The 20,803-nt window shown below is 46.4% G+C and overlaps 5 protein-coding genes across 5 annotated transcripts; 2 read left to right on the top strand and 3 right to left on the bottom strand.

The window, feature by feature from the left end:
- Window positions 1–5,838: 5,838 nt before the first annotated feature.
- Window positions 5,839–8,799, bottom strand: GGS25DRAFT_342870 (kinesin-domain-containing protein). The gene is made up of 3 exons (XM_049257979.1): window positions 8,583–8,799; window positions 6,329–8,478; window positions 5,839–6,275 (listed from the first exon to the last, which is right to left on the bottom strand). The coding sequence occupies exons 1-3, from the start codon at window positions 8,697–8,699 to the stop codon at window positions 6,038–6,040; spliced, it is 2,505 nt and encodes an 834-aa protein (XP_049116011.1). The 5' UTR covers window positions 8,700–8,799; the 3' UTR covers window positions 5,839–6,037.
- A 1,112-nt stretch (window positions 8,800–9,911) lies between these two features.
- On the bottom strand, window positions 9,912–11,441 carry GGS25DRAFT_496766 (ubiquitin-conjugating enzyme E2 2). The gene is made up of 4 exons (XM_049261551.1): window positions 11,055–11,441; window positions 10,919–10,983; window positions 10,626–10,850; window positions 9,912–10,561 (listed from the first exon to the last, which is right to left on the bottom strand). Exons 1-4 carry the CDS (start codon window positions 11,094–11,096, stop codon window positions 10,438–10,440), a joined length of 456 nt encoding a protein of 151 aa, XP_049116010.1. The 5' UTR covers window positions 11,097–11,441; the 3' UTR covers window positions 9,912–10,437.
- Window positions 11,442–12,103: 662 nt separating this feature from the next.
- Window positions 12,104–14,052, top strand: GGS25DRAFT_496763 (thiolase). The gene is made up of 3 exons (XM_049261550.1): window positions 12,104–12,505; window positions 12,582–13,526; window positions 13,581–14,052. Exons 1-3 carry the CDS (start codon window positions 12,341–12,343, stop codon window positions 13,779–13,781), a joined length of 1,311 nt encoding a protein of 436 aa, XP_049116009.1. The 5' UTR covers window positions 12,104–12,340; the 3' UTR covers window positions 13,782–14,052.
- A 31-nt stretch (window positions 14,053–14,083) lies between these two features.
- GGS25DRAFT_496760 (uncharacterized protein) lies at window positions 14,084–16,291 on the top strand. The gene is made up of 3 exons (XM_049261549.1): window positions 14,084–14,718; window positions 14,775–15,084; window positions 15,144–16,291. Exons 1-3 carry the CDS (start codon window positions 14,390–14,392, stop codon window positions 16,107–16,109), a joined length of 1,605 nt encoding a protein of 534 aa, XP_049116008.1. The 5' UTR covers window positions 14,084–14,389; the 3' UTR covers window positions 16,110–16,291.
- A 1,307-nt stretch (window positions 16,292–17,598) lies between these two features.
- Window positions 17,599–19,153, bottom strand: GGS25DRAFT_523130 (uncharacterized protein; the record flags this gene model as incomplete). The annotated part of the gene is made up of 2 exons (XM_049264370.1): window positions 17,599–18,699; window positions 18,758–19,153. 2 exons carry the CDS (start codon window positions 19,151–19,153, stop codon window positions 17,599–17,601), a joined length of 1,497 nt encoding a protein of 498 aa, XP_049116007.1.
- Between the last annotated feature and the right edge of the window lie 1,650 nt (window positions 19,154–20,803).

Here is a 20,803-nt window from a genome sequence, read left to right as displayed (position 1 = left end):
GAGAAGGGAGAGGCGAGGATGGGGAAGATGGAGAAGACGATGTTAGTGTCAAATTAGCCTAGCTAACTTAAGCGACGCCTAAATAACAACAGGCCATAAGACGCCACTTATACATACATATAGTCCTAGGCTTCTAGGAGCTAGATAAGTTATACATATGTAGGTATGTAGTGTATGTGCCAAGTGTAGGTACCTATGTAGGCTGGCTCTTTTTGGACTACATGTGTAGATACAATGTAATATCATGTAGATCATCAATGTATGTACATCAATAATGGTAGAAAGATGATGTTGTGTATACACGTGCAGTGCCTAATACCTATTACATGTAGGTAGGTAAGTAAGTATAAGTATACATCAATGATGTATCTTACATATCATGTACCTATCATAACATTAGCCACTGGGCAACTGTTGAGAGATCATATGGAGATAGCTAATACTATACATACATATGTATGTAGTATCTACATAAGTGCCTAGGGTAGGCAGTAGGTATGCAAGCACGCAGACTCCATGTCGACCCTAGCACCTGGTGTGGGTAGCCGGGACCGCTGTGAGGAGGGAGGTCTTGTACGAGGGTCAGTCGAATGAACGATGCTGGATTTTCCCCACGTACGGCGCAGAAGCCATCAATCTCGTTCATATTGGTGTAATTAGATAGAAGGCGTAAAAACAGGGGCCAGCCGACCAATTACTTGATCGGTACCTTCGTATATCCTAGGACCAAATGGCTCCAGTGGACGCTCAAACGCGCTCGAATATATACCTACCTAATCAAAAAGCAAGCCGGCTGAGGGGGGAGGGTGTGGGACGGACGAAACACACGACACGTTGGAAGGAAACAGGATTAAACCACCTGCCTTCATCGTGTTCTCTATATCCCTCTCTCTCCCATTAATTTCATAAGCGCTTCCAATGGGAGATGGAGGAGCGGTCTGCTCGGCCATAATACATACAAGCGACGTTACATACTTTAACGAAAGTACGAAGTATAGATCAAATCAGTAGTTACTGTGTATGTACATACATACATACCTTGTTGTGCTGCTGGAGATCCAAATGTTATTCCAAGGTTCTAGTTTAGGCACCTATCATAAGGAGGGGAGACCTATACCTAGCGTACCTAGTATTTATTTAGTATAGGTAGATATATCTCTTGTATCATTACCTACCCTAGGTAAGGTAGAGGATTATAAAGTCACACATTGGTGACACATGCAGCGTCCATCCTTTGGCTCTTTAGGCAGGACGAAAGGCGAATGTCGCAGGTTTTACCGTTACCGCGCTAATAGACGGACAGTATTCCAAATCACTAAATCATCCATGCCGAATCGAAGCCAACACGGCTCGGATGACGAGATTGTAAGGATTTGGAGATGTGAAAAGTGAACAGGTACCAGGTGTAGGTACCTATGTAACAAGGCATTATCGCCAATCTTGAGAGATCGGATCACGGAAATAGTACAGATAAAGATCTTAGACACATGTGCAATTGGCAGTTTTTGCATTCAGATGATCTCAGTAGGTTAAAAAAAAGAAGAGAAGAATTCTAGAAAATCCAATAATGCTAAGTACCTGGAATAAAGAACCAAAGCGGGAGAAAGCACCGAAGTTACAAAGATTAGCTGCCCAGATCCTGCAAACTTACTACTACCAATCCGGTAAAGTCTAGTAACCCTAAAGCCCAAAAGCACTTTACCCTACTTTACCCCAACCACTAGAAGCTGGAGCCCCGCGCTGCTAAAATCACTTTAAAGAAAGAAAAAAAGAAATCGCTACTAGGAAGGACCCCGGAGTGAATTAGAAAAAAGCTTCAGTCTAACTGGTCGGCCCGAATACATACTACATAGTATACATCGTGTGCACCTACATACCTAGTAGACTACTAGTACTAGGTAGTTATGTATTTACTAGGGTACCTACCTACATACAAAGGAACAACTTCAACATTCAAACACTCTTTTTCTTCATTCAGCCTACTACATAATTACATACATACATGTAGGCATGTACTACAGCGTACAGGTATGTGTTCAGCATAGGAATTCCACAACATGACTCAATGTTTAACCTTATTAGAACCTAACATATCGGAAAAGGCTTCCAGCCCTACTCAACCCTAGCCGGCTATCTACCTACATTGATGTCTGTAAGGTCACGATGCCTAGTTTCCCTGGTTTCCCTTAGATGCCTAGCTAACCCGCCGTTGATACAAACATTCATCAGTCGTCCAAGCCTGACGGCATCTTTCCCCGGTCTCCAGTCAATAAGGGGGCTGTTTAGTTCAGGTGTTAGCGTCGAGTACACACCTTGGTAACTTGCCTAGTACACCTGTCATACATAGGAATATTGATCACGAGCATTAAACTATCATACATACATAGTATAGTACCTAGGCTTTGTAGCACGAATTCAACTTGTGGGAATAGATCCGGCCGAGCTACATACATCGGCCACGAGTTGATCGCCACCACCCCCAGATTTCCCCAATTTCGAGCTTGCTACATACCATATTTGATGGGGACCATCCCGTTACCGAATCTTTGGAACGAACCAAAAGTGGCACCTACATATTAGTACCTAGTCCTACCTACCTAACCTAGATCGTTCATCCATACTAACCAACCCCGAACCCCCCTTGCCTACTAGGTACGGCCAAAAAAAAAAAAAACAGCAACCCAGACCTCATAGGCTCATACTATGTATGTAGCTATATAATAGGTTAGCGTGTCATAAAGCTTCAGTTTGCTAACTGCTAGGCGCCGATTATTCGGTTTGCTTAAACCCGAATCAGTATCCTCTATATTATCCTACTATGTATGAAACTAGTCTCGACATGCCTTACTTACATATGTGCCTCGGTAGCTGAGGTTTTTATCTCGAACAAAGAAAAAAGAAGTATTGATTAATCATTAGATGGAAAAAGAAGTGAGAAAAAAAAAAGAAACCGTGAAAGCTTAACGAGCCACGGCGTTTGGCTTACGCCAAGCTGTTGTATCACCAAGCACTCACTCATGTGTCTCTTGACCCACGGCGGCTAACGTTTTTTCTTTCCCACGACCATGGAATCTCTAGATACGAGTGGCTCAAGGAAAGAAAACAAGCTTTTTCTTTTCTTTTTCCAAAGCCCCATACCAAAATCCTACAGAACGAAGCTGATATGCGGCCAAGCCAATGATACCCTATGATATCCTTTCCCTTCCCTCTTCCTTTCGTGCCCTACCAACGCGAGTACCTAATCTCGTCACGATGAAGTTGCCTACATACTACTACCTAGCCGATATAGCTTAGGAGCTGAGAGCGCTTCCTTGCTTGCTTGCTGCTACCTATCTCTTACCTACCTAGCTACCACGTGGATCCATCCATATCCGAAAGGAATACATACCTACAGTGCATGTAAATGGCACCACGCAAAGAAAGGAAAAGGGAGTTAGGGATAAATATATCCGACCCTCGGGAAGCATTAACCTGCGGATATTTTCTGGATTCGTGATTCCGCCAAGACGCGCCTAACCTAAGCTTTTGTTGCTCTCTCTCATTTCATTAATCTCCGTTCGCTTTGAGAAAAAGAAAATCCTGCCAATCACTTGACTTCCCTAACATCCCGTCTCCATGTCCATGTCCTACTGTACATAGCTCCCTCGCTCTTTCTCCCTCTCTATCTACTAACCTACATATGTACAAAGAGCTACATATTGCTACCCCGTATGTATGTAGCGTCGAGGCTCACCAGACACACCTTGGACGACCTTAGTTTCCGGACAATCGGGGGCTTGGCACGAGCAAACAATCTTGAAATAATTTTTATATACCTATGCTCATACATATCTGGCGCCGGCTCGCGCACATGACATAACAACAAAAAATAATAATATACGAGCTATCGTAAGCCGCGGTTTGCGTGCGTGCCTTACCTTACCTAAACATTGAATAGAGAGGCTTTAATTGGCGCTGCTGCTGGCGAAAATAGCGGCGGCGGCGGTGGCTTCGGATTATATACGACAGTCCGGAGAGAGAGAGAGAGCTAGACCCTATTTTGCAGCGCACATGACTTTCTGTCTTTCGTGTTCGTCTTTTTCAATGATGGCTTAGGACTTGCCTCCCAGGAAAGAACTCCTCTTCACTTCCACTGCTCATGGGACTATACGTACAAAGTTTTTTTTTTTTTTCATCTCACAATAGTTAATCCTCACATATTTTCCAGAGGGCCCTCTTTGGCCCCCCCAAGCGGACAGAGCCTGACTCACTCAGAGGCAAGCAGCACATCTATGTAACTATCTCCTTCGGACTCCCGTTCGCCCCGGAGATATACGGGCAACATCCACAACACCGGGAAACACACACAATCCATGATAGAGGGCAGTAAGCAGTATCGATCGATTGATGTATTTCCAACGCAACGCATCACCAGCCTCATTCATTCATTGGTACCTACCTAGTCATACGGACCCCGTATATAATGTGCTACCTATAGCTATCTTACAGCCTACATACCTACCCAGCACCCAGGCAAGGCGGCATGGCGTTGGACTGCTACACGAGTGAGTGAGCGAGCGAGTAAGCAAAGGAGGGTAGGTAGCTTAGGCTCTCATAAGCATAGTTGAGACACCCCAGATCGGCGACTATATCCATTAGCATTGTTATCACGACACAGACCCGAGCCGATTTCTCTTTCATATCGTCATCATACAACAGCAGCAGCAGCAGCGCACTCCCGAACTTCTATAATCCCCATCTCCCCAAAGCCCGGAAGTGAATACCTAACTAGTGAATTTCTTTTTTCCCTTTGGTGTATACTAGGTACGTACCTAGCTAGGTAGGTATCTGTACATAGTACAATACCTACACCCCCAACTCAAGCTCCCAACCCGTGAACTTTCAATGTTGTTGTTGAAGCCCGTGAAGAAAGTACATACGACGTATATACATACCTATGTACCTCCCCACCCAATCAGGATATCCATAGGTATTAATCTAGCTACCTAGGGAGGAAGACATTATATACACCTCTCGAACTCTCCAAGGAAAAAAAAAAAAAGGAGCTCATCACGTCCAACGCCTAGATAGAGAAATATCAGTCATTGAAAGAAAGCAAACTCCTTGCGAGAGTAAGTGAGTATCTAGGTGCCTAGGTAGGCAATTAAAACGTCATAAGCACCCAAATCGCGAAATCACATTTTCCGTTAAGTAGGTACCTTGCAAGTTATAGACAAAGTTGAGTGTCTTCATATTGTATGTATGTATGTAATATCTTGCTTACTTTGCCATCTAAGGTTCGTAACTAACTAGCTGGCTGGCTGGCTGGCTTGACTACCTACGAGGATGTACGCATCTAAAAATGACTTGACCATCAATACAGCTAAGTTGTGGAGGCACCTAGGTAGCTACGACCACAACAGCAACAGTAGCAACAACAACAACAACAACCACAGTGTATACTCAAAACTCCGCGCCATCCCGTTCCAAGGCAGGTAGATAGATAGACATATAGGTAGAAGGGCATCTAGGTATTATGCAGATAGGTAATTGGCTTTGCACAAGAACAATGACTAGTAGTAGCAGTAGAGGGGGAGGATCAGAGAAAAATAAAATAAAATAAATAGGGGCTGGGCATATCGCATCGTGTCCTGTTCTCATAAACCCGTGCAAAAAAACACAGTTTCGTCAACAACACCAAGTTCCCATCTCCTCTCTATGGACTTCACCTTGTATACAAGGATGATTTGCCTCCCCCTTGGCATCGGATCAGACACCTGGGAGGTTGGGTCCCACCCATACAAGCCCGTATAAAGAGGTTCAATATTTCATCCTCGAAAACTGTCCATCATAGCTCGAGCAGAGCTGGATAGCGTCGAAATGGAAGAAATTCGGGGACCGGTGCTGGGGTATAATCCTCTATCTGTGCCACAAAATGAAACCGGGCTCCTCGCGTGTCCTCTAGAGTATTGGGGGATATTCCTTTACATTCTAGTTTCATCCGTTTACCGGGTCGTAGTAGTGGTTATCTGTGGTCTTCTCATGCATATCCCTCCATCTACTTCTGGAAGAACCAGCTGCTTCTCTTACCAGCATTGCCTTCGTTTTGTAGGTTGGCGATAGTGGGAACTTGAGCGGGCGCATCACCGGCAGCACCTCCACCACGGAGCGGTTTCGCGATGCGGCTTCCGGCATTAGCGAAGCTGAAACCACCCGACGATGCATTTAGGCCACGAGTCGAGCCAGCCTTGGCTGCCTCAAGACGCTCCTTGACGGCAGTAAGTTGGGACTCGAATCTGTCACCTAGTTAGTAGAGGTTAATTAGATACGTGGGAAGCGCATGACGAACCGGTGATTCGCAGCTGTCAATTTCTCCTGGCTATCCTGCAACAAGCTCTCCAAGCTAGAGATACGCTCATTTCTTGCAATGAGTTTCCTCTCGGCGATAGCCACCTCCTTCTTCAGGCTACTGTTTTGTTCAACAAGTTGACGTTGCACTTGAGTTAACTGCTCAAGGTTGCGTTCAAGGAAAGCCATCTTCTTTTGCTGGGCGCGGTTATTGGACGACCGCAACACATTGTTGTACTGCTCGCGAGTCTCGTCGAGAGAGATCTCGAGTTCCACCACTCTTTCACACCTGTTCTGCAAATCTCGCATCAAACTCTTCTTCATAACGTCGAACTCGGCGATTTGTTGTTGCATTGTCTTGCCATTTGCTAGGCCGGGCACGCCGCTGTGCAAAGACAACTCCGCTTGTCGGACGATGCCTTGTGTCTCTACTAACTTGGCCTTGAGTTCCTGTAGATCATCTGGTGGGATGGGGTCGCCTGATGAGCATTGCTCGAATAGTGCTTCGACCTGCTGGATGGCATTGGCAATCGACTGCTCGTTGGCACTAAATACCTCTCCACCCAAGTCAAATCCTGCCATCATCTTAGCCATCTTCTCGGCCTTCTTCTTCTCCTTATCATCCAGAACGGCACTGGTCTCCTTGGCGCTCATCTTGATATCTAAGAGTTGTTGTTTAACTTCGTCAAGCTCTGTCGTAAGCTCGGAGTTCGCCTCTTTCAATGCATCCATGGTAATCTGGGCTTCCTTGCTTTCGAAGGTTAGGCGTTCGAGCTGCATCTTGGCCTCGTTGACCTCTGTTGTTAATCGTTCATTCTCTTTGCCCATCTTGCTATCGTGGTCCTTCAAGAAAGATAGCTCCTCCCTAGACTCTTGAAGGGACTTCTCAGCTGCAGCAACGGCCGACTCCTTCTCTGCTAACTGATCTTGCAGCTCATTCTCTCTTCGGAGGAATTCCTCTCTCTCATCCTTATCCAGAGGGAGACTTGGGGTCCCAGAACGATCCGTCAGTGCTGGCGTTTCAGCTCGACTTTCGGTCATGAGCCGCGACGGAGTCGAAGGCCGGTGAGACCTCGTATCTTGTCTTGTGCTGGACACGCTATCAGAAAGCATTGACTGAACCCATTTCTCTTTGGGGACAGTTTCGCCGCCACGCCACAGCTGGAGTTCCCCTTCCAAGTTTGAGATATAGCCTTCGAAGGTGGTGATGTTGGACTTGGCTTTAGCAAGCATAGCCTTGAGCTCTGAGGGACTGAGCTCGGCATTGACCTTGGCCTTGTTCTTAATCGATTTCGCTCTCATACCAAATCGTAGCGTGCTTAGCGTTTCAGCATCGTTATAACTACTTGGAGAGCAATTTATAATGAGTGTCGTCCTACTGTTTCCTCCGAGAGACTCTTGTAGAATCCTCGTCAACTTGGAATCTCGATAGGGGACGTGGGAGGATTTGCCGTCAGTGAGAGCGTTAATGACCATACCCAAGGCACTCAAACTCTTGTTGATCTTCTTCGCTTCCTCCAAAGTCTGGCCGCTAGCACCGGTCTTGCCAACTTTCTCACTTCCAGCCAGATCGACCAAGAATAATTGACCGCTCTTCATGGAACCCGTTTCAAGATTTTTCTGAGATATGGTGATGACGAAAATGGAGTGTGAACGTGATGACTCCTGATTCATGTTGGTGGCAGCGACAGCTCTTGCATTTCCACCCCTCTTCATTACTTCAAAAACTTCTTCCACGCTCGAGACGTAGATCTCCAAGAGACCCTTGACATACACACCCCGATTCTTCTCCTCGTGGACAGGCAGGTTATCATTCTGCGGCGCTAAGAGATCGCGGATACGTTCCATGTAGATTTCCATATAGCTGACCCGAACAGTATATTCGATAGTAGGTGGGCTGGACATGATACTGCTGAAGATTTGTTCGACAATACGAGGAGTGATACCTTTGCCTTCGTCGTCCTCTATACTCGTCCCCATCATGGTATAGGACTTTCCTGCACCAGTCTGGCCATATGCAAACACCGTTCCATTGTAACCGTTAAGGATATCGTCGACGGTGGGTTTGATAGAGTAATCGAATATTTCGTGTTGTCTACCTTGCATTCCAAACACACGATCAAAGGTGAAAGTGCCCGTAGCTTCTCCCGACTATTTGAAGATACAGTCTCAGTATCAACAACGGCAGATGCAATGGTGGAAAGAAGAGGGGAAAGAGAGGAAGGAAAAGGGGGAAGTGAAGGGGATAGACGTACGTTGAGGGCACAGGTGTCGAGGCCATCGAAAGTAACGATAGGCTCTCCGCCAGATGCCAACTCGACCTTATTCTGCGGCCGGAAACGGGCAACGACCTTGATACTATTTGCGGCCATGATGAGGTTGACAGGTGGAGACGGCTACGCGCAGGGGAATATGTACGAGGAGAAAAGGCCTATTTCATATTAAGAAAATAGGCCTTGTAGGTAACACAGACACAGCTCGGCCGACAAAACGGCGAACAGGTCAAAGAATAGTCAAATAGGTAACAATAAAAGTCGAATGTGTCTTGTAAAGTCCTTTAATAAGCTTAAATATGAGCTGTATAGTGTCGAGAAGGGTCGCGTCGAGTTGGGGGGGAGGAGTAAGGTGGTTTGTATTGGGAAGAAAAGGTTGCGTTGACGATTGTGTACTAGGTAACGGGATTCGGCTTGTGCCTGAAGTTTGGAGTTTGGAGTTTGGAAAATGCACCTAAAAAGCCAGGGGTGGGGGGGTTAGTAACTGCCAGCTGTGCGGAACCTGCAAGGAAGCGGCAGTCAATTCAGACATTTCAAGACTGACAAGAATTATCCAGCTGCGACTACCTACCTAACCTAGTACCTACCTGTCTAGACTCTAGGGTACTTGGTGGTAACAGTTATTTAGTACAGTTTATGCGAGGGGGTATTTAGAGTTCCAAGGTTTTATTGTTTAATGTTAGTTTTAACTTCTTGACAGCATCGAATTTATTAATGCTACTAGTATGTAGTACTATGTACATATCATGGATGTACATATCATGGATGTATGGATGTTATGTAACATTGAATAATGCACATGCAGCCCTGAGAATATATACTAGTGACCTCAATATATACACATGACTGGGAAGTATGCTATAATTCCTGTATCCTACACGCACGATTTCACCTCAATTGTCCTTTATCTAATACCTAACCTAGTAGCATTGCCTTGCAACTTGAATGCAAGTGTTGGATCAAACCACCCGGGCGATTCATCCCACTTTTCGGAAGGGAACGCGTCACAAGACCTGGTATGAGCGTAGCAATTATTATTTAAGTCCGCATCCATGGATCAATGATATCTACATACAGATCCTGGAGCTTCATGTGTGTGGTACGCCCCATCCGATATATATATAATCATTATGTAGTGTAGTAGGTATCATATTAAAAATAGCTCTGGACCCAAGGACCTGGAAATTGAACATGTCTATCGATTTAAATGATGTCTACTGTGACTTATAGTTATGTAGTTCATGCATCAAATCGAACACAACTTATGTAGTATCCCCTGAAACCCAAGAACGCGGGCTAGCCGCTGGTACAGTGATCGCCATCATTTTATTATCATTTTGTAACCATGGATTTCGTTGCGAATTCAGTAACTACCTAAGCACTAATGCTAACTGCCTAGGCCTACCTAGGCATGCAGCATTCCTAGCTTAGAAAGGGAAACGAAACGCCAGAGCCAATGCGAGGATATTCAGAAATCATCACCATAGAGTACTACGGTAGAGTAGTGGTTCGTAAAGTACTACTTGGAAGATACCTGGTCATCCAGGCATCAAGGAACATGATTCTCCTTAACACCATAACCTATGATACTTCCTCCTATTCGGCGCCTACCGAAACGCCGAGCCATTACTCCCCTTGCGGATGATTCTTGCCTAGAGCCGAAGCGGCGCCATGCTAATATGTTGCTAAAATGCTCGCGCAAAAGTCCTAAGCTCCCATCGTAAACTCTTCCATCTTGCTCTGGCTCTCATAGATCTCTATCGAGCTATGTTCCATACCTTTCGAGCCATAAGTCCGGGTTCGGGTTTATATCGGTTTAATAAAGGATGGAACGAGCTTAGTCCTCCCAGCTCTTCTCTACGGTCTCACGAACCCTCTTAGTGTACTCCTTACGATTGTCCTTGTAGAGATTAGAGGCTTCAACATTCGCGGGGGAGCCGGTATTGGGGTCATTGAGCAGACTAGGACAAAAGGGGTCAGTATCGGAGACATGTGCTAATGGATTCCAACCATTCTTTCTCTCACCTTTGAATGCTCGTCAGGACGGCGGCAACGTCGTATGTGGGGCTCCAGCGATTCTGGAGAATATCAAGGCACAACTCGCCCGTAGCATAGACATTGGGGTGAAACATCTGGCTGATGAATTTGACTGCCGGAGGCTTGTTCGGGTATTGCTCCTCGAAATGCATTACGAGTCGAAACGTGCCATCTTCAAAAGGTGTGTCAGCCGGTCCTATGATAACCGCATTCCTTTTTGCGTAGAAGGTTAGTTGTAAATACCGAAGCGATGAAGCGTGAGTAGCCCTTTGTGATCTTACCAAGTCATAACGTTGTCGGGGACCGGGGATGCAGACACTCCGGCGGGGGGGTCAGTCTGCATGCGCTACGTGGTTGAGTTCTAAAGTTAGCATGCTCCGGATCTGCGGATATGCTGAAGGCGAGGACCTATCTAACCTTGAAGTCTCGCATCAAGCGGCGGCGGGCGGCGGTCGACATGTTGAATTTGGTAAAAGACGGCGGTCTACGAAGTAATAATGGTTCCTGTGATATTCTTCGATACCTACTACCTAATGACTTAGGTAGAGATAAATTGTTTCGAAGAGGGTGATTGATTTGTCAATAATCGAGTCGAAAGTGGATTGGAAGTGATTCGCAAGGTTGTTGATTGTTGAAAGATGAAGATGTTGAAAAAGGATACAAATGAGGTAAGTCGGCGGCGATATAGACAAATGTGTAATGGGCGATAAGATGGTTCTTTCGGGCGGCGATTGTTCCCAACAGAGAAGAAAGTGCTGATGGGAAAGGAATTGACGTGATAGCAAACGGTACCTAGGTACTTCTTGACAGTTAGTTATCCAATTGAAGGTTTGAGCGACCGACTAGCCCTGCAACTGTACATGTACATAAGCAAAAGTGGACTCGACTGTGTTGTCTCACGTGATGAATCTCAACCCAGCAGCACCATTTATTAGAGGAATGTCACTGAAACGGTAGGAGCTAGTGTAGTTTACTGTAGTGTGTAGTTTATCGGCACATATGCATGGCACCCCGCCTGGTCACTACAGGCACGTAGGTTAAGTGGATTGTCGGAGCAATTAGCAGACACTACCTTGCTATATGTATATATATGTATGTAATAGGTATATACATATTCAAGTTAGAGAAAAATATGCAAATACCAATAGTTATACTACACAACAAGCAATGATACTCTCTACGATATCATTGCCCAGTGATGTACAATAGTAGTATATGTAGTGTAGGTTATGTATATATGTACATACCTAGGTTAGTATATTGTTCAAAATTCAAATATCAACTGTTTTCTAGAACTTGAAAGATACACAACTTGAAGGTACATATACTATGGATGTTATGTACGTACTTCCCCAGATTTGCCCAGGATGGGGTGCCTCGGTCTATTCATTTGTATTTATGTATGTACATAGCAGATGGAGGGGCAGAACATCGAATCCCTTTGAAGGGAATAGGAAGGAACTAAACAATAATAATGCATATATAAATGTTCCGCGGTAAGCCGAGGCGTTAGTCAATACAACATATCAAAAAGGAAAAGGTCGGGCCTGTGACCATTTACCTTTCACCCTTGACATTTACAACCTCCATGACGTTAATCTTGTCTTGGTTTCTTTTAATTCCTCTTGTCTTCACTTATTGCCCTATTTAAGTCATACTACCATACCAGTCTTATCATTGGTGATTTATTCAACAGCGTCAACATGGTACTTCGGCTAGGTACAGTTAGATCTGCTGCTAAGATCTCCCCCCTTCACGCGGGCCCTCGAGCTTTCGTGTCGTCTCGATACTTCTCTATACAGTCAGCTCAAAGACAAGAAGTTCGTGATGCATACATATTAAGTGCATCGAGGACCCCGACTGGAAAGGTGGGCAAATGCTTGGAATAAAACTACCCAAGTAGCATTATTGTTACAACGGCATGAGAGCTAATATGCTATTTAGTTTAATGGTGCTTTCTTGACGGTGTCTGCGCCACAGCTCGCCTCCGTTGCTATCAAGTCAGCCCTAGAAAAGTCCAAAGTCCCAGTTAAGAAAATAACCGATGTCTATTTGGGAAATGTTTTACAAGCCTCCGTTGGCCAAGCTCCTGCTAGACAGGCGGTCATTTTCGCCGGCCTTCCCAAGAGCGTCGAGGCCGTTACCATTAACAAGGTCTGTGCCTCGGGCTTAAAGGCTGTAATCTTTGCAGCCCAAAACATTCAGCTTGGCCTAAGTGAGGCACAAATAGCTGGTGGTATGGAGAACATGTCGCAAGTCCCATACTACGTTCGTCGTCCAAGTGCCTTCCCTCCATTCGGCCACGTTAAGATGGAAGATGGCATTCTCAAGGACGGGCTAACAGATGTATATGACCAATTTCATATGGGGATCTGCGCCGAAAAAACCGCCGAGAAGTACGGAATTACTCGGGAGGCACAAGACGAGTATGCTATTCAGTCGTACCAGCGAGCGCAAGCTGCGTGGGATATCAACGCGTTTGCCGATGAAATCGTGCCCGTGGCTGTAAAAGGTCGGCGAGGCGACACTATCGTTGACACTGACGAGGGATACTCAGACGTCAACTTTGAAAAAATTCCCACGCTAAAGCCAGCTTTCATTCGTGATGGCACTGGTACGGTCACAGCAGCGAGTTCCTCTACACTTAACGATGGTGCTAGTGCGCTGGTTCTGGGAAGTAAGGAGATCGCAGAGAATTTTGGAGGTGTTTCTAGGGTCCTCTCGAGGATATGCGGCTATGCCGACGCTGCTGTCGACCCAGTAGACTTTCCCATCGCTCCAGCCCAGGCAGTACCAATAGCATTGAAGCGCGCAGGCATCACAAAAGACCAAGTTGCGGTCTGGGAATTCAATGAGGCTTTTGCTGCAGTCATCAAAGCCAACGAACAGGTGAGCATTCACGAACTTGCATTGAGTATCAAAAATGCTAACAAGGGATGACAGATCCTTGGTCTCGAAGGGGCGAGAGTCAACCCTCTAGGTGGTGCGATTTCTTTAGGGCACGCACTAGGGAGCTCGGGATCCCGAATTCTCACAACATTGCTACATCAGCTCCAGCCAGGGGAGTATGGTGTTGCCGCTATCTGCAACGGGGGCGGTGCGGCTACCGCTATAGTCGTTCAACGAGTCAACTCTGTATCATAAGGATTCAACAATTTGAAAATAGCCATATTACGACCAATAATTCAACATATGATAATGTGACTTTGTGGTTTTCAAAATATGATGATATTTATCTAGTATCCATCTGGAGGATGTTATAGTGCATTTCACATGCAAAAACAACTTTATGTAACAATGAGGGTTATACTACTAGTAGTATTTATAGAATTGAGGGGGGGAATTTAAAATGGGGCCTCTCTTAAATAGATATATTATGAATAAAGTGCCAGGTACCATGCTACCTAGTAGCGAATCTTATCGATATCGCATTGATCAAGTAGGAAGTATACAGTACGTACTGTGGTAATCATTGAACACTTTAGCACATGTGCATTGAACATTTGAACCTCACAACTATTGAACTATACCTTGTGCATATACAGAGTATCACATCACTCATCATGGAGGATCCTCTACCACATATCATGTGATATATTCTGATTCACTCTCGTTTCAATGACCTCTGGAACACATCCAATCGCTATATATTTACTCCCCTAGCTCTATCGACTACATCTTCACAGGCATTGAACGCCATGATCTGAGGGAAACCCAACATCTCCCATCTCAACCCTCACCAATCTCTCACAATGGCCTTGGCAACTAAGTTCCTTTCGAGTATTCGCGGTATATTGAAATCTCTTGATGGAGAATCACTACGTGACTGGCTGAAGGTAGAGCCGCCTCTGCCAAAAGATTATTATGACCTTGCAGCTGAGCTCAAGAGTCGCTACCAAGAGGATGGCGCACTTGAGAAGCTCATGGAGTCATGTCTACCCGAGGAAGATGACGTCCCAGAGGGCCAAGGGACGACATGGCCCGGATTCCTCTCCTTCATGAAGGATTACTTCGAGTACTGGAGAGACGTCGATTTCGAGGACCTCCTAGGAGCCCATCAATTGCTTACTGCCTTGACAAAGTACACCAACCCTTCGCCTATCTCGATCCCACGTCGACCTCCGCTAACAAAGGTAGCTCATGTGCTACGGCGCTTAATAATCCCACATATGGAACCATCATGTTGCAGACGAGCATATCACTTTGCGCCTCACTATCCACCCTGTCCATGACGCTGAATAAACGACCTGATCTCACGATGAAGCTAGCAGCTTTGCACGCCGGCGACGAGGAACGAAAATCGGTAATCGAGGTCACGGCAGAAATTATGCAAAAGTTCTTCACCACATGTCTCACTGACCGGTCGAGCACACGTTTTGCAGAGCCCACGGGGAAGAAAGTGGGAATCTACATCTTCGCTAACAAAACCTTGAAGCTTTTGACTATGGTAATTTGAATCACATGACGACCTTTATCCGATTCCAGGCTGATATTCGCAATTTGTAGAATCACAAGTCTTACTTGGCAGCGCAGCTCTTGACCAATATCATGGCCAAGTCGCCGCCTCTTTCGTTCTATCCAGCTAGTCAAAGGGTGACGTTCTTGTACTTCCTCGGCCGCTTTCACTTCAACCATACGCACTACTGGCGGGCTGCGCAATGTTTCGAAGAAGCTTACTTGCAAACGCCCTCGCACTTCCAGAAGCACCGCCGGCTCATCCTCACATACCTGATCCCATGCAAGCTTGTCCTAGGCCGCCTGCCCTCTCAGGCCTTGCTCCAGCGACCAGAGGCGCAGTCCATGGCCCAGGTGTACTCCCAGATCGCCCAGTCGATCCGCACCGGCAACTACATTCTCTTTCAACATACCATCAAACAGCACGAAGATTGGCTACGCAGCAAAGGCCTGCGTTTACTCACCACGCTCCAATACCGCCTACGGCCACTGCTCTGGCGCTCGCTCTCACGACGCACGTTCGTCCTCACGTACATCCCGCCCGCGGAAGGTGACTCGCGCAAAGCCATCACCCTCGATCTCGCGCACTTCGAAACCGCCATGGCCTTCGTGCAGAAGCGACTCGAAGGCTATCTCCCGGCGCGCCCGACATCCAGGGGCCGGCAGTCTCAGGTCAACTCTATGTTTCTCAAGGCCGTCTCCAACAGCATCGGCCCCGGCAACGAGACCTCGACGCTCGCCCCCCCTCCCGGCGGGCCCAAGCAACTGTCGCCCGAGGAGGGCGTCCTGTACGGCAACCGGCCCGTCACGGCGCACCACGTCGAGTCCGTCGTCGCCTCGCTCATCGCGCAGGACCTGCTGCACGGATACATCGCGCACTCCATGGGTGTCTTCGCCATTATGGGCGCGAAGCAGAAGGGTAGCGCGGTCGCCGCCGGCTGGCCCAACGTCGGCGAGATCATCGACCAGCGCTCCATCGAGCTCGTGGTGCCGGGGTGGGTGAAAGAGGAGGAGTAGGTGAGACTGGACTGGATATAGACCGTTACGGAGCAGGATATGGAGAGTAAAGGATGGATAATTTGAGATAGAAAAGAAAAAGAAAAGAAAAAGTTCCCTAGTATAGTAACCTAGTAAGTATAGTGCAGTGCCTAGGTATATAACGAAATCACGAATGATACCCCTATATGCACTTAGGTACCGGTATGCATGTTTGGTACATAGTTATGTGCTATTAATTATGTAGTTACTGCCTGCTTCTTGGATCAAGAACCTATGACAATAGAACTCCGCTCGGTATTTAGGGTTAATCGAACCCCCTTTTCGATAGGTAAGATTCCGCAACAAATAACATCCATCTAACTAACTAGGTACATCTCAAGTGGTTTTTCTATTGTACCTACCTAATAACTACCTAGATATCAAAATGATCTCACATCTTTAGTTCCAATGTGGTGCGACAGTACATGCAAAGTCACCACACCTGATCAAAAATATCTACCGAGTCAAACTGAACTTATATTCAACACCAGCGAGTGCCCGAGACAATGCAATGTAGCCACCTACTCCTCCCCACAAATGTACCTAGGCACCCAGGTTGGCAGCAAGCAAGCAAATGCCATCTTGATTGTGGCAGAAGGTAAAAAATAGGTACATAGTATCTACAGGAAAGTAAAAAATGGGGCGGGCGGTCCAGATGTCTAGATCTCAACCACATTCGGGCTCCAGCTCCAGCTCCAGTTATTTCCTGCCCCTCCATATCGAAACAGAATAATATATGTATAGTTACATATGTATATATATCCAATATAATCGAAGATAATAGTTTTTCCTATAATCCAGAGAAAACCCTCCCTCCCAAGAAAGACCGCGGCGCCCCCGAGTTTTTCAGATATCTGTGTCCTGTGTCGTGTCGTTTGTTCGAAAAAAAAAAGTGTAAAAATTTCAGATTCGCGTCTCGTCTTGGTCGTGTATCTCTCAGCTAAAGCTTTCAAACCCTCGTTTTTTTTTCTCTTGAAGCAACCTCAGGGCTCAAAGAGAAAAAGTTCCCTCCCTCCGTGTGCTGATATTTTGATTCTGCTTTCCTGACGCAGAGTTCGCGATACCACGAAGAATATAAATTAGCTCCAAACCACCCAGGCGCGGGCCCTCTCCAAAAAGGGGGTATACATAGAATAGAAATGGAGAAAAAATGTGCAGGAGCAAAAATATCCAAAAAAGGTACTCCATAACTGCGGAGGATATATGAGCGGTTATGTATGATGAATGGAAACAATAAACACTATTCAATAGATAATTCGTTATATGCGACTAGCTCGTGATGGAGACATTCAAGGTCTCCCTGAGACTATGAGATATATGGAAATAGGAACCGTGCGTTGCCGTACCAAGATGGCAATATACATATCGACAAGGTCGCCAGAGATTATTCCAAACGTGGCGAATAAAATCATTATCCCCATGGGGATAACATGTCAGAATCCCTGACACGATTCATTATTTGCCTGCTCTATAGCAAATAGCCAGCGGCCACGAAAGCGACTATGAGGCCTGCGATAGCAGCGCCGCCTTGTGGTTGAGCCGCTCCTTCATTCGCGGCTGTGTCACTGGAAGCGGACTCGGCTCCGGATTCGGCTCCAGTGTTGGAAACGGAGACGGAGCCAGGTGTCGCCGACGGCCCGCCCTGAGAAAAGCTGGTACTAGATGTTACATTTTCCTGGAAAATTCCGCCCAAGCTTACTACCAAGCCTTGACTACTGCTTGAAGATGGCGAATTACTAGTGGCAGCAGTGCTGCTCGTCGATGAGCTGGTAGTAGACTCCTCGGAAGAAGTAGACGAAATAGATGATGCCGATGCCGATGTAGATGTAGATACAACGCTGGAGGACGTTGACGTCGACGACGGCGCGGAACTTGTTGTAGTGGCATCAGGTGTAGGAGAGGCCTCGGCGGAAGAAGTAGGCTCGGGCTCGGACCGAGAATACCCTGGCGCACCCGCTGGCACACCCCCTACGGGGCCACCCACGGCCTCCACGACAATGTTGGCTTTGGAACCTTTGGGAACCGTGACAACACAGAAGTCCGATCCACCAGCACCGTTCGCTTTGGTATTGCTCGTGACACCATTACCATCCATTTTGCAAGGTATGCCTTGGCAGTCCCCCCCTGGGCATTCGATTCTTAACCCGAAGCTTGGTTTGTTGTTGAATAATGGCGAAGATTGCCATACCGGATTTAATCCAAGCTTGACGAACGTTCGGCCCTCCGCATCCGTATTTGCTCCAGCGACGTAAGGGGACCAGTTACCTATCGGTTCGTTCTCATTTCCCCAATGGCATCCTCGGTCGCCATTAACACCTGGCGCATTGATGTAATAGTGAGCTGCGGTTGAGTCCCAATAAGACGTATCCGGAACAGCTAGAGTTACACTATCAATGACATCGGTAGGAATAATCATATCTTCGTAGCCCGGCAAGCAAGTCTGGCAGAATGAAACAATATTGCCGGCTTTATTTACTGCCTTCACAGAGCCTGTGCCATCCACACACCAAGGCTTGTTTTTGAAAGGCACATCGATCTCACCATTGTCGTTGCAATAAACGCCACCGTACTGTACTCAAGTTAGTTCTCTATCGCAAAAAGTCCTAGGGATATCGATGATGACTGACGGTCGATTCGGGAAATCGGTAATGAGTATCCGGCTTCCATTGTGTACTGACTTTGCCTGAGGGGCAGGCAATAGGACACCAGGTCCCGGATACACACTCTTGATCAGGGGCCATAGCCCATCCACCATTCATGCCAGTCGGAGTCACGGCCTGTAGGCCTTTATCCAGTGGGAAGGCGCATTTCTTCTTGCCGTCTCGCGACACTAGCGCCGAGGTGTTTCGCGCCATATAGTTAGGATTGTAGCTATCCTGAATCTGACTGTGGACATGACTGTGGGCATGCTTCTTCTCCAGGTGAAGATGGTGATGTCGGTGCTGGGCAGTAGCGGCGCAAGGCTGAGCATTCCAGAGGAGGAGTGCCGACCCGAGGGCGGCTTGTATCGTTGTAATCTTCATAGTTTCGTTTCAAACGAGTGTCTGGATCAAATATGTCAAGCTAAAGGCATATGCCCCTCTGTTAGGGTGTCGAGTGATCAACAACAAGATCAACAACGGAGATGACGATCTATCAATGTTCGAGGTTTAGTCGCAAGATGAGCAAGAAATCAGGTTTATTTTAGCAACTGACGATCTTGAAGAACCTTTGAGAGCGAGAGTGATATTTGATATTTGCTTTAAATGAGTGACTGGAAGATAAATCTTCACGATAATGAGCGAGTGACAGCAGATAAACTGCAAAAGAACGAGGGTGGAAAAAGCAAAAAAGAAGGAGGGATTTTGACCACGATGCCCAAGATGAAAAGGATGGAGAGATAACTCGAACAAAAAAGGGTTAAGGAGGACCAGAGGAGGAGGAGGAGTAGGAGGAGTAGGAGTATGCAGGTACACACTACATACTACATTCTACATACATAGTAACATCCATAGTTGGTACTACTACATAATAGTAGGTACATATGTAGCAGTTACTAAGTAAACGGCGGGGACTGGGGGGAGGCAACTAGCCCTGCCAACTTTGCCTTAGAGTGGAAAAGTGGAAGAGCGGAAGCATTGTATGTACAACACAATACAACTTATTAGGGAAGTGGCTCCAGGAATGGCGCATTAGGCTCCTTCTATTCCCCCGTTGCTCTTCCTACATGAATCTCTTCCAGGGGGCATCTGGAGACGAGGTATACCTATCTGGTGGTTAGCGTAATCGATTAACGACATCATTGGCTGTTTATCCTGAAGCTTATTGAAATTTGTTAAGAACGCTGACCAATGGCCAAGGCGGCTGGAAATGAATTAAAAGCAGGTACCAGCCCATTTGCTAAGATTGGTCAAGTTTACAGGGATTACTAAGTGTATGCTACATAATACCACACAATACCACACAATACTACATACATAAGTAGGCGTGCTTATGATGCCAGACCGCATGCTGCAACTACCGGGACGCCCATTTTTCCATTTTTTTTTTAAACAATTTTACAATTTTCTAATTTCCCAATTTCCCTTTATCGCAATTCCTCCCTACGATCACTTGTCAACACCGGACCGGTCTCAACACTAATGCAAGGAACCGACGCCCACAGACGAAAGCTTCGACACCGCAACCCACGCGGCGATACGATCATGACACACGTCGAAACGTGCCCGATGTGCGGTCCTGATATATCGACATATCATAGTGGTTCCAAAGATCAAAGATGTTAAGGCGGTTTAAGGCGTAAAGATGAAGGACGTCCTTACTTCTTTTCCCCCTTCTTCAACAGATCGATCGCCCACGATAATGTCAACAGGGCAACTGGGGTAAACGTGTTTATTGAAATGCATGTCCACGTTAACTACACGTACATACAACTGTAGACTGCACATCATTGAAGTGTGTGATGACAGATGACAGCACATTCATTGCATACCTCCATCAGTACATGTACCTGACATTAATGTTTATGCAATTTCGACGCGAAAAACGCGATTTGAAGAGAACCTTACATGTGGGTTAGGCACTGAACGAAAAACCGGAATATCTAAGCTATCAAAGCGGGAGAATGTCACCCTTTAACTTATGTATTGTAACGCTGCAAAGTGCTGCAAGGCACATTGGACCATTCTCCAAAT

The sequence above is a fragment of the Hypoxylon fragiforme genome (assembly GCF_022984875.1).
Source record: "Hypoxylon fragiforme strain CBS 206.31 chromosome Unknown GGS25scaffold_6, whole genome shotgun sequence".
Taxonomy (NCBI): Eukaryota; Fungi; Ascomycota; class Sordariomycetes; order Xylariales; family Hypoxylaceae; genus Hypoxylon; species Hypoxylon fragiforme.
The sequence above is the reverse complement of the archived record's forward strand: the minus strand, read 5'-3'. Positions and strand labels throughout refer to the sequence as shown.

What these genes read in the sequence shown, in the direction of transcription:
- GGS25DRAFT_342870 (XM_049257979.1), bottom strand. Translation starts at nt 8,699, where the DNA reads ATGGCCGCAAATAGTATCAAGGTCGTTGCCCGTTTCCGGCCGCAGAAT. An exon ending in TCGACACCTGTGCCCTCAAC is followed by an intron (nt 8,479 to 8,582) that starts GTACGTCTATCC and finishes ATCTTCAAATAG; the next exon opens with TCGGGAGAAGCTACGGGCAC. An exon ending in TTGACAGCTGCGAATCACCG is followed by an intron (nt 6,276 to 6,328) that starts GTTCGTCATGCG and finishes ACTAGGTGACAG; the next exon opens with ATTCGAGTCCCAACTTACTG.
- GGS25DRAFT_496766 (XM_049261551.1), bottom strand. Translation starts at nt 11,096, where the DNA reads ATGTCGACCGCCGCCCGCCGCCGCTTGATGCGAGACTTCAAG. An exon ending in GCTTGATGCGAGACTTCAAG is followed by an intron (nt 10,984 to 11,054) that starts GTTAGATAGGTC and finishes TCAACCACGTAG; the next exon opens with CGCATGCAGACTGACCCCCC. An exon ending in CCCGACAACGTTATGACTTG is followed by an intron (nt 10,851 to 10,918) that starts GTAAGATCACAA and finishes CTACGCAAAAAG; the next exon opens with GAATGCGGTTATCATAGGAC.
- GGS25DRAFT_496763 (XM_049261550.1), top strand. Translation starts at nt 12,341, where the DNA reads ATGGTACTTCGGCTAGGTACAGTTAGATCTGCTGCTAAGATCTCCCCC. An exon ending in CGAGGACCCCGACTGGAAAG is followed by an intron (nt 12,506 to 12,581) that starts GTGGGCAAATGC and finishes TATGCTATTTAG; the next exon opens with TTTAATGGTGCTTTCTTGAC. An exon ending in TCATCAAAGCCAACGAACAG is followed by an intron (nt 13,527 to 13,580) that starts GTGAGCATTCAC and finishes AAGGGATGACAG; the next exon opens with ATCCTTGGTCTCGAAGGGGC.
- GGS25DRAFT_496760 (XM_049261549.1), top strand. Translation starts at nt 14,390, where the DNA reads ATGGCCTTGGCAACTAAGTTCCTTTCGAGTATTCGCGGTATATTGAAA. An exon ending in TTGCTTACTGCCTTGACAAA is followed by an intron (nt 14,719 to 14,774) that starts GTACACCAACCC and finishes TAACAAAGGTAG; the next exon opens with CTCATGTGCTACGGCGCTTA. An exon ending in CCTTGAAGCTTTTGACTATG is followed by an intron (nt 15,085 to 15,143) that starts GTAATTTGAATC and finishes CGCAATTTGTAG; the next exon opens with AATCACAAGTCTTACTTGGC.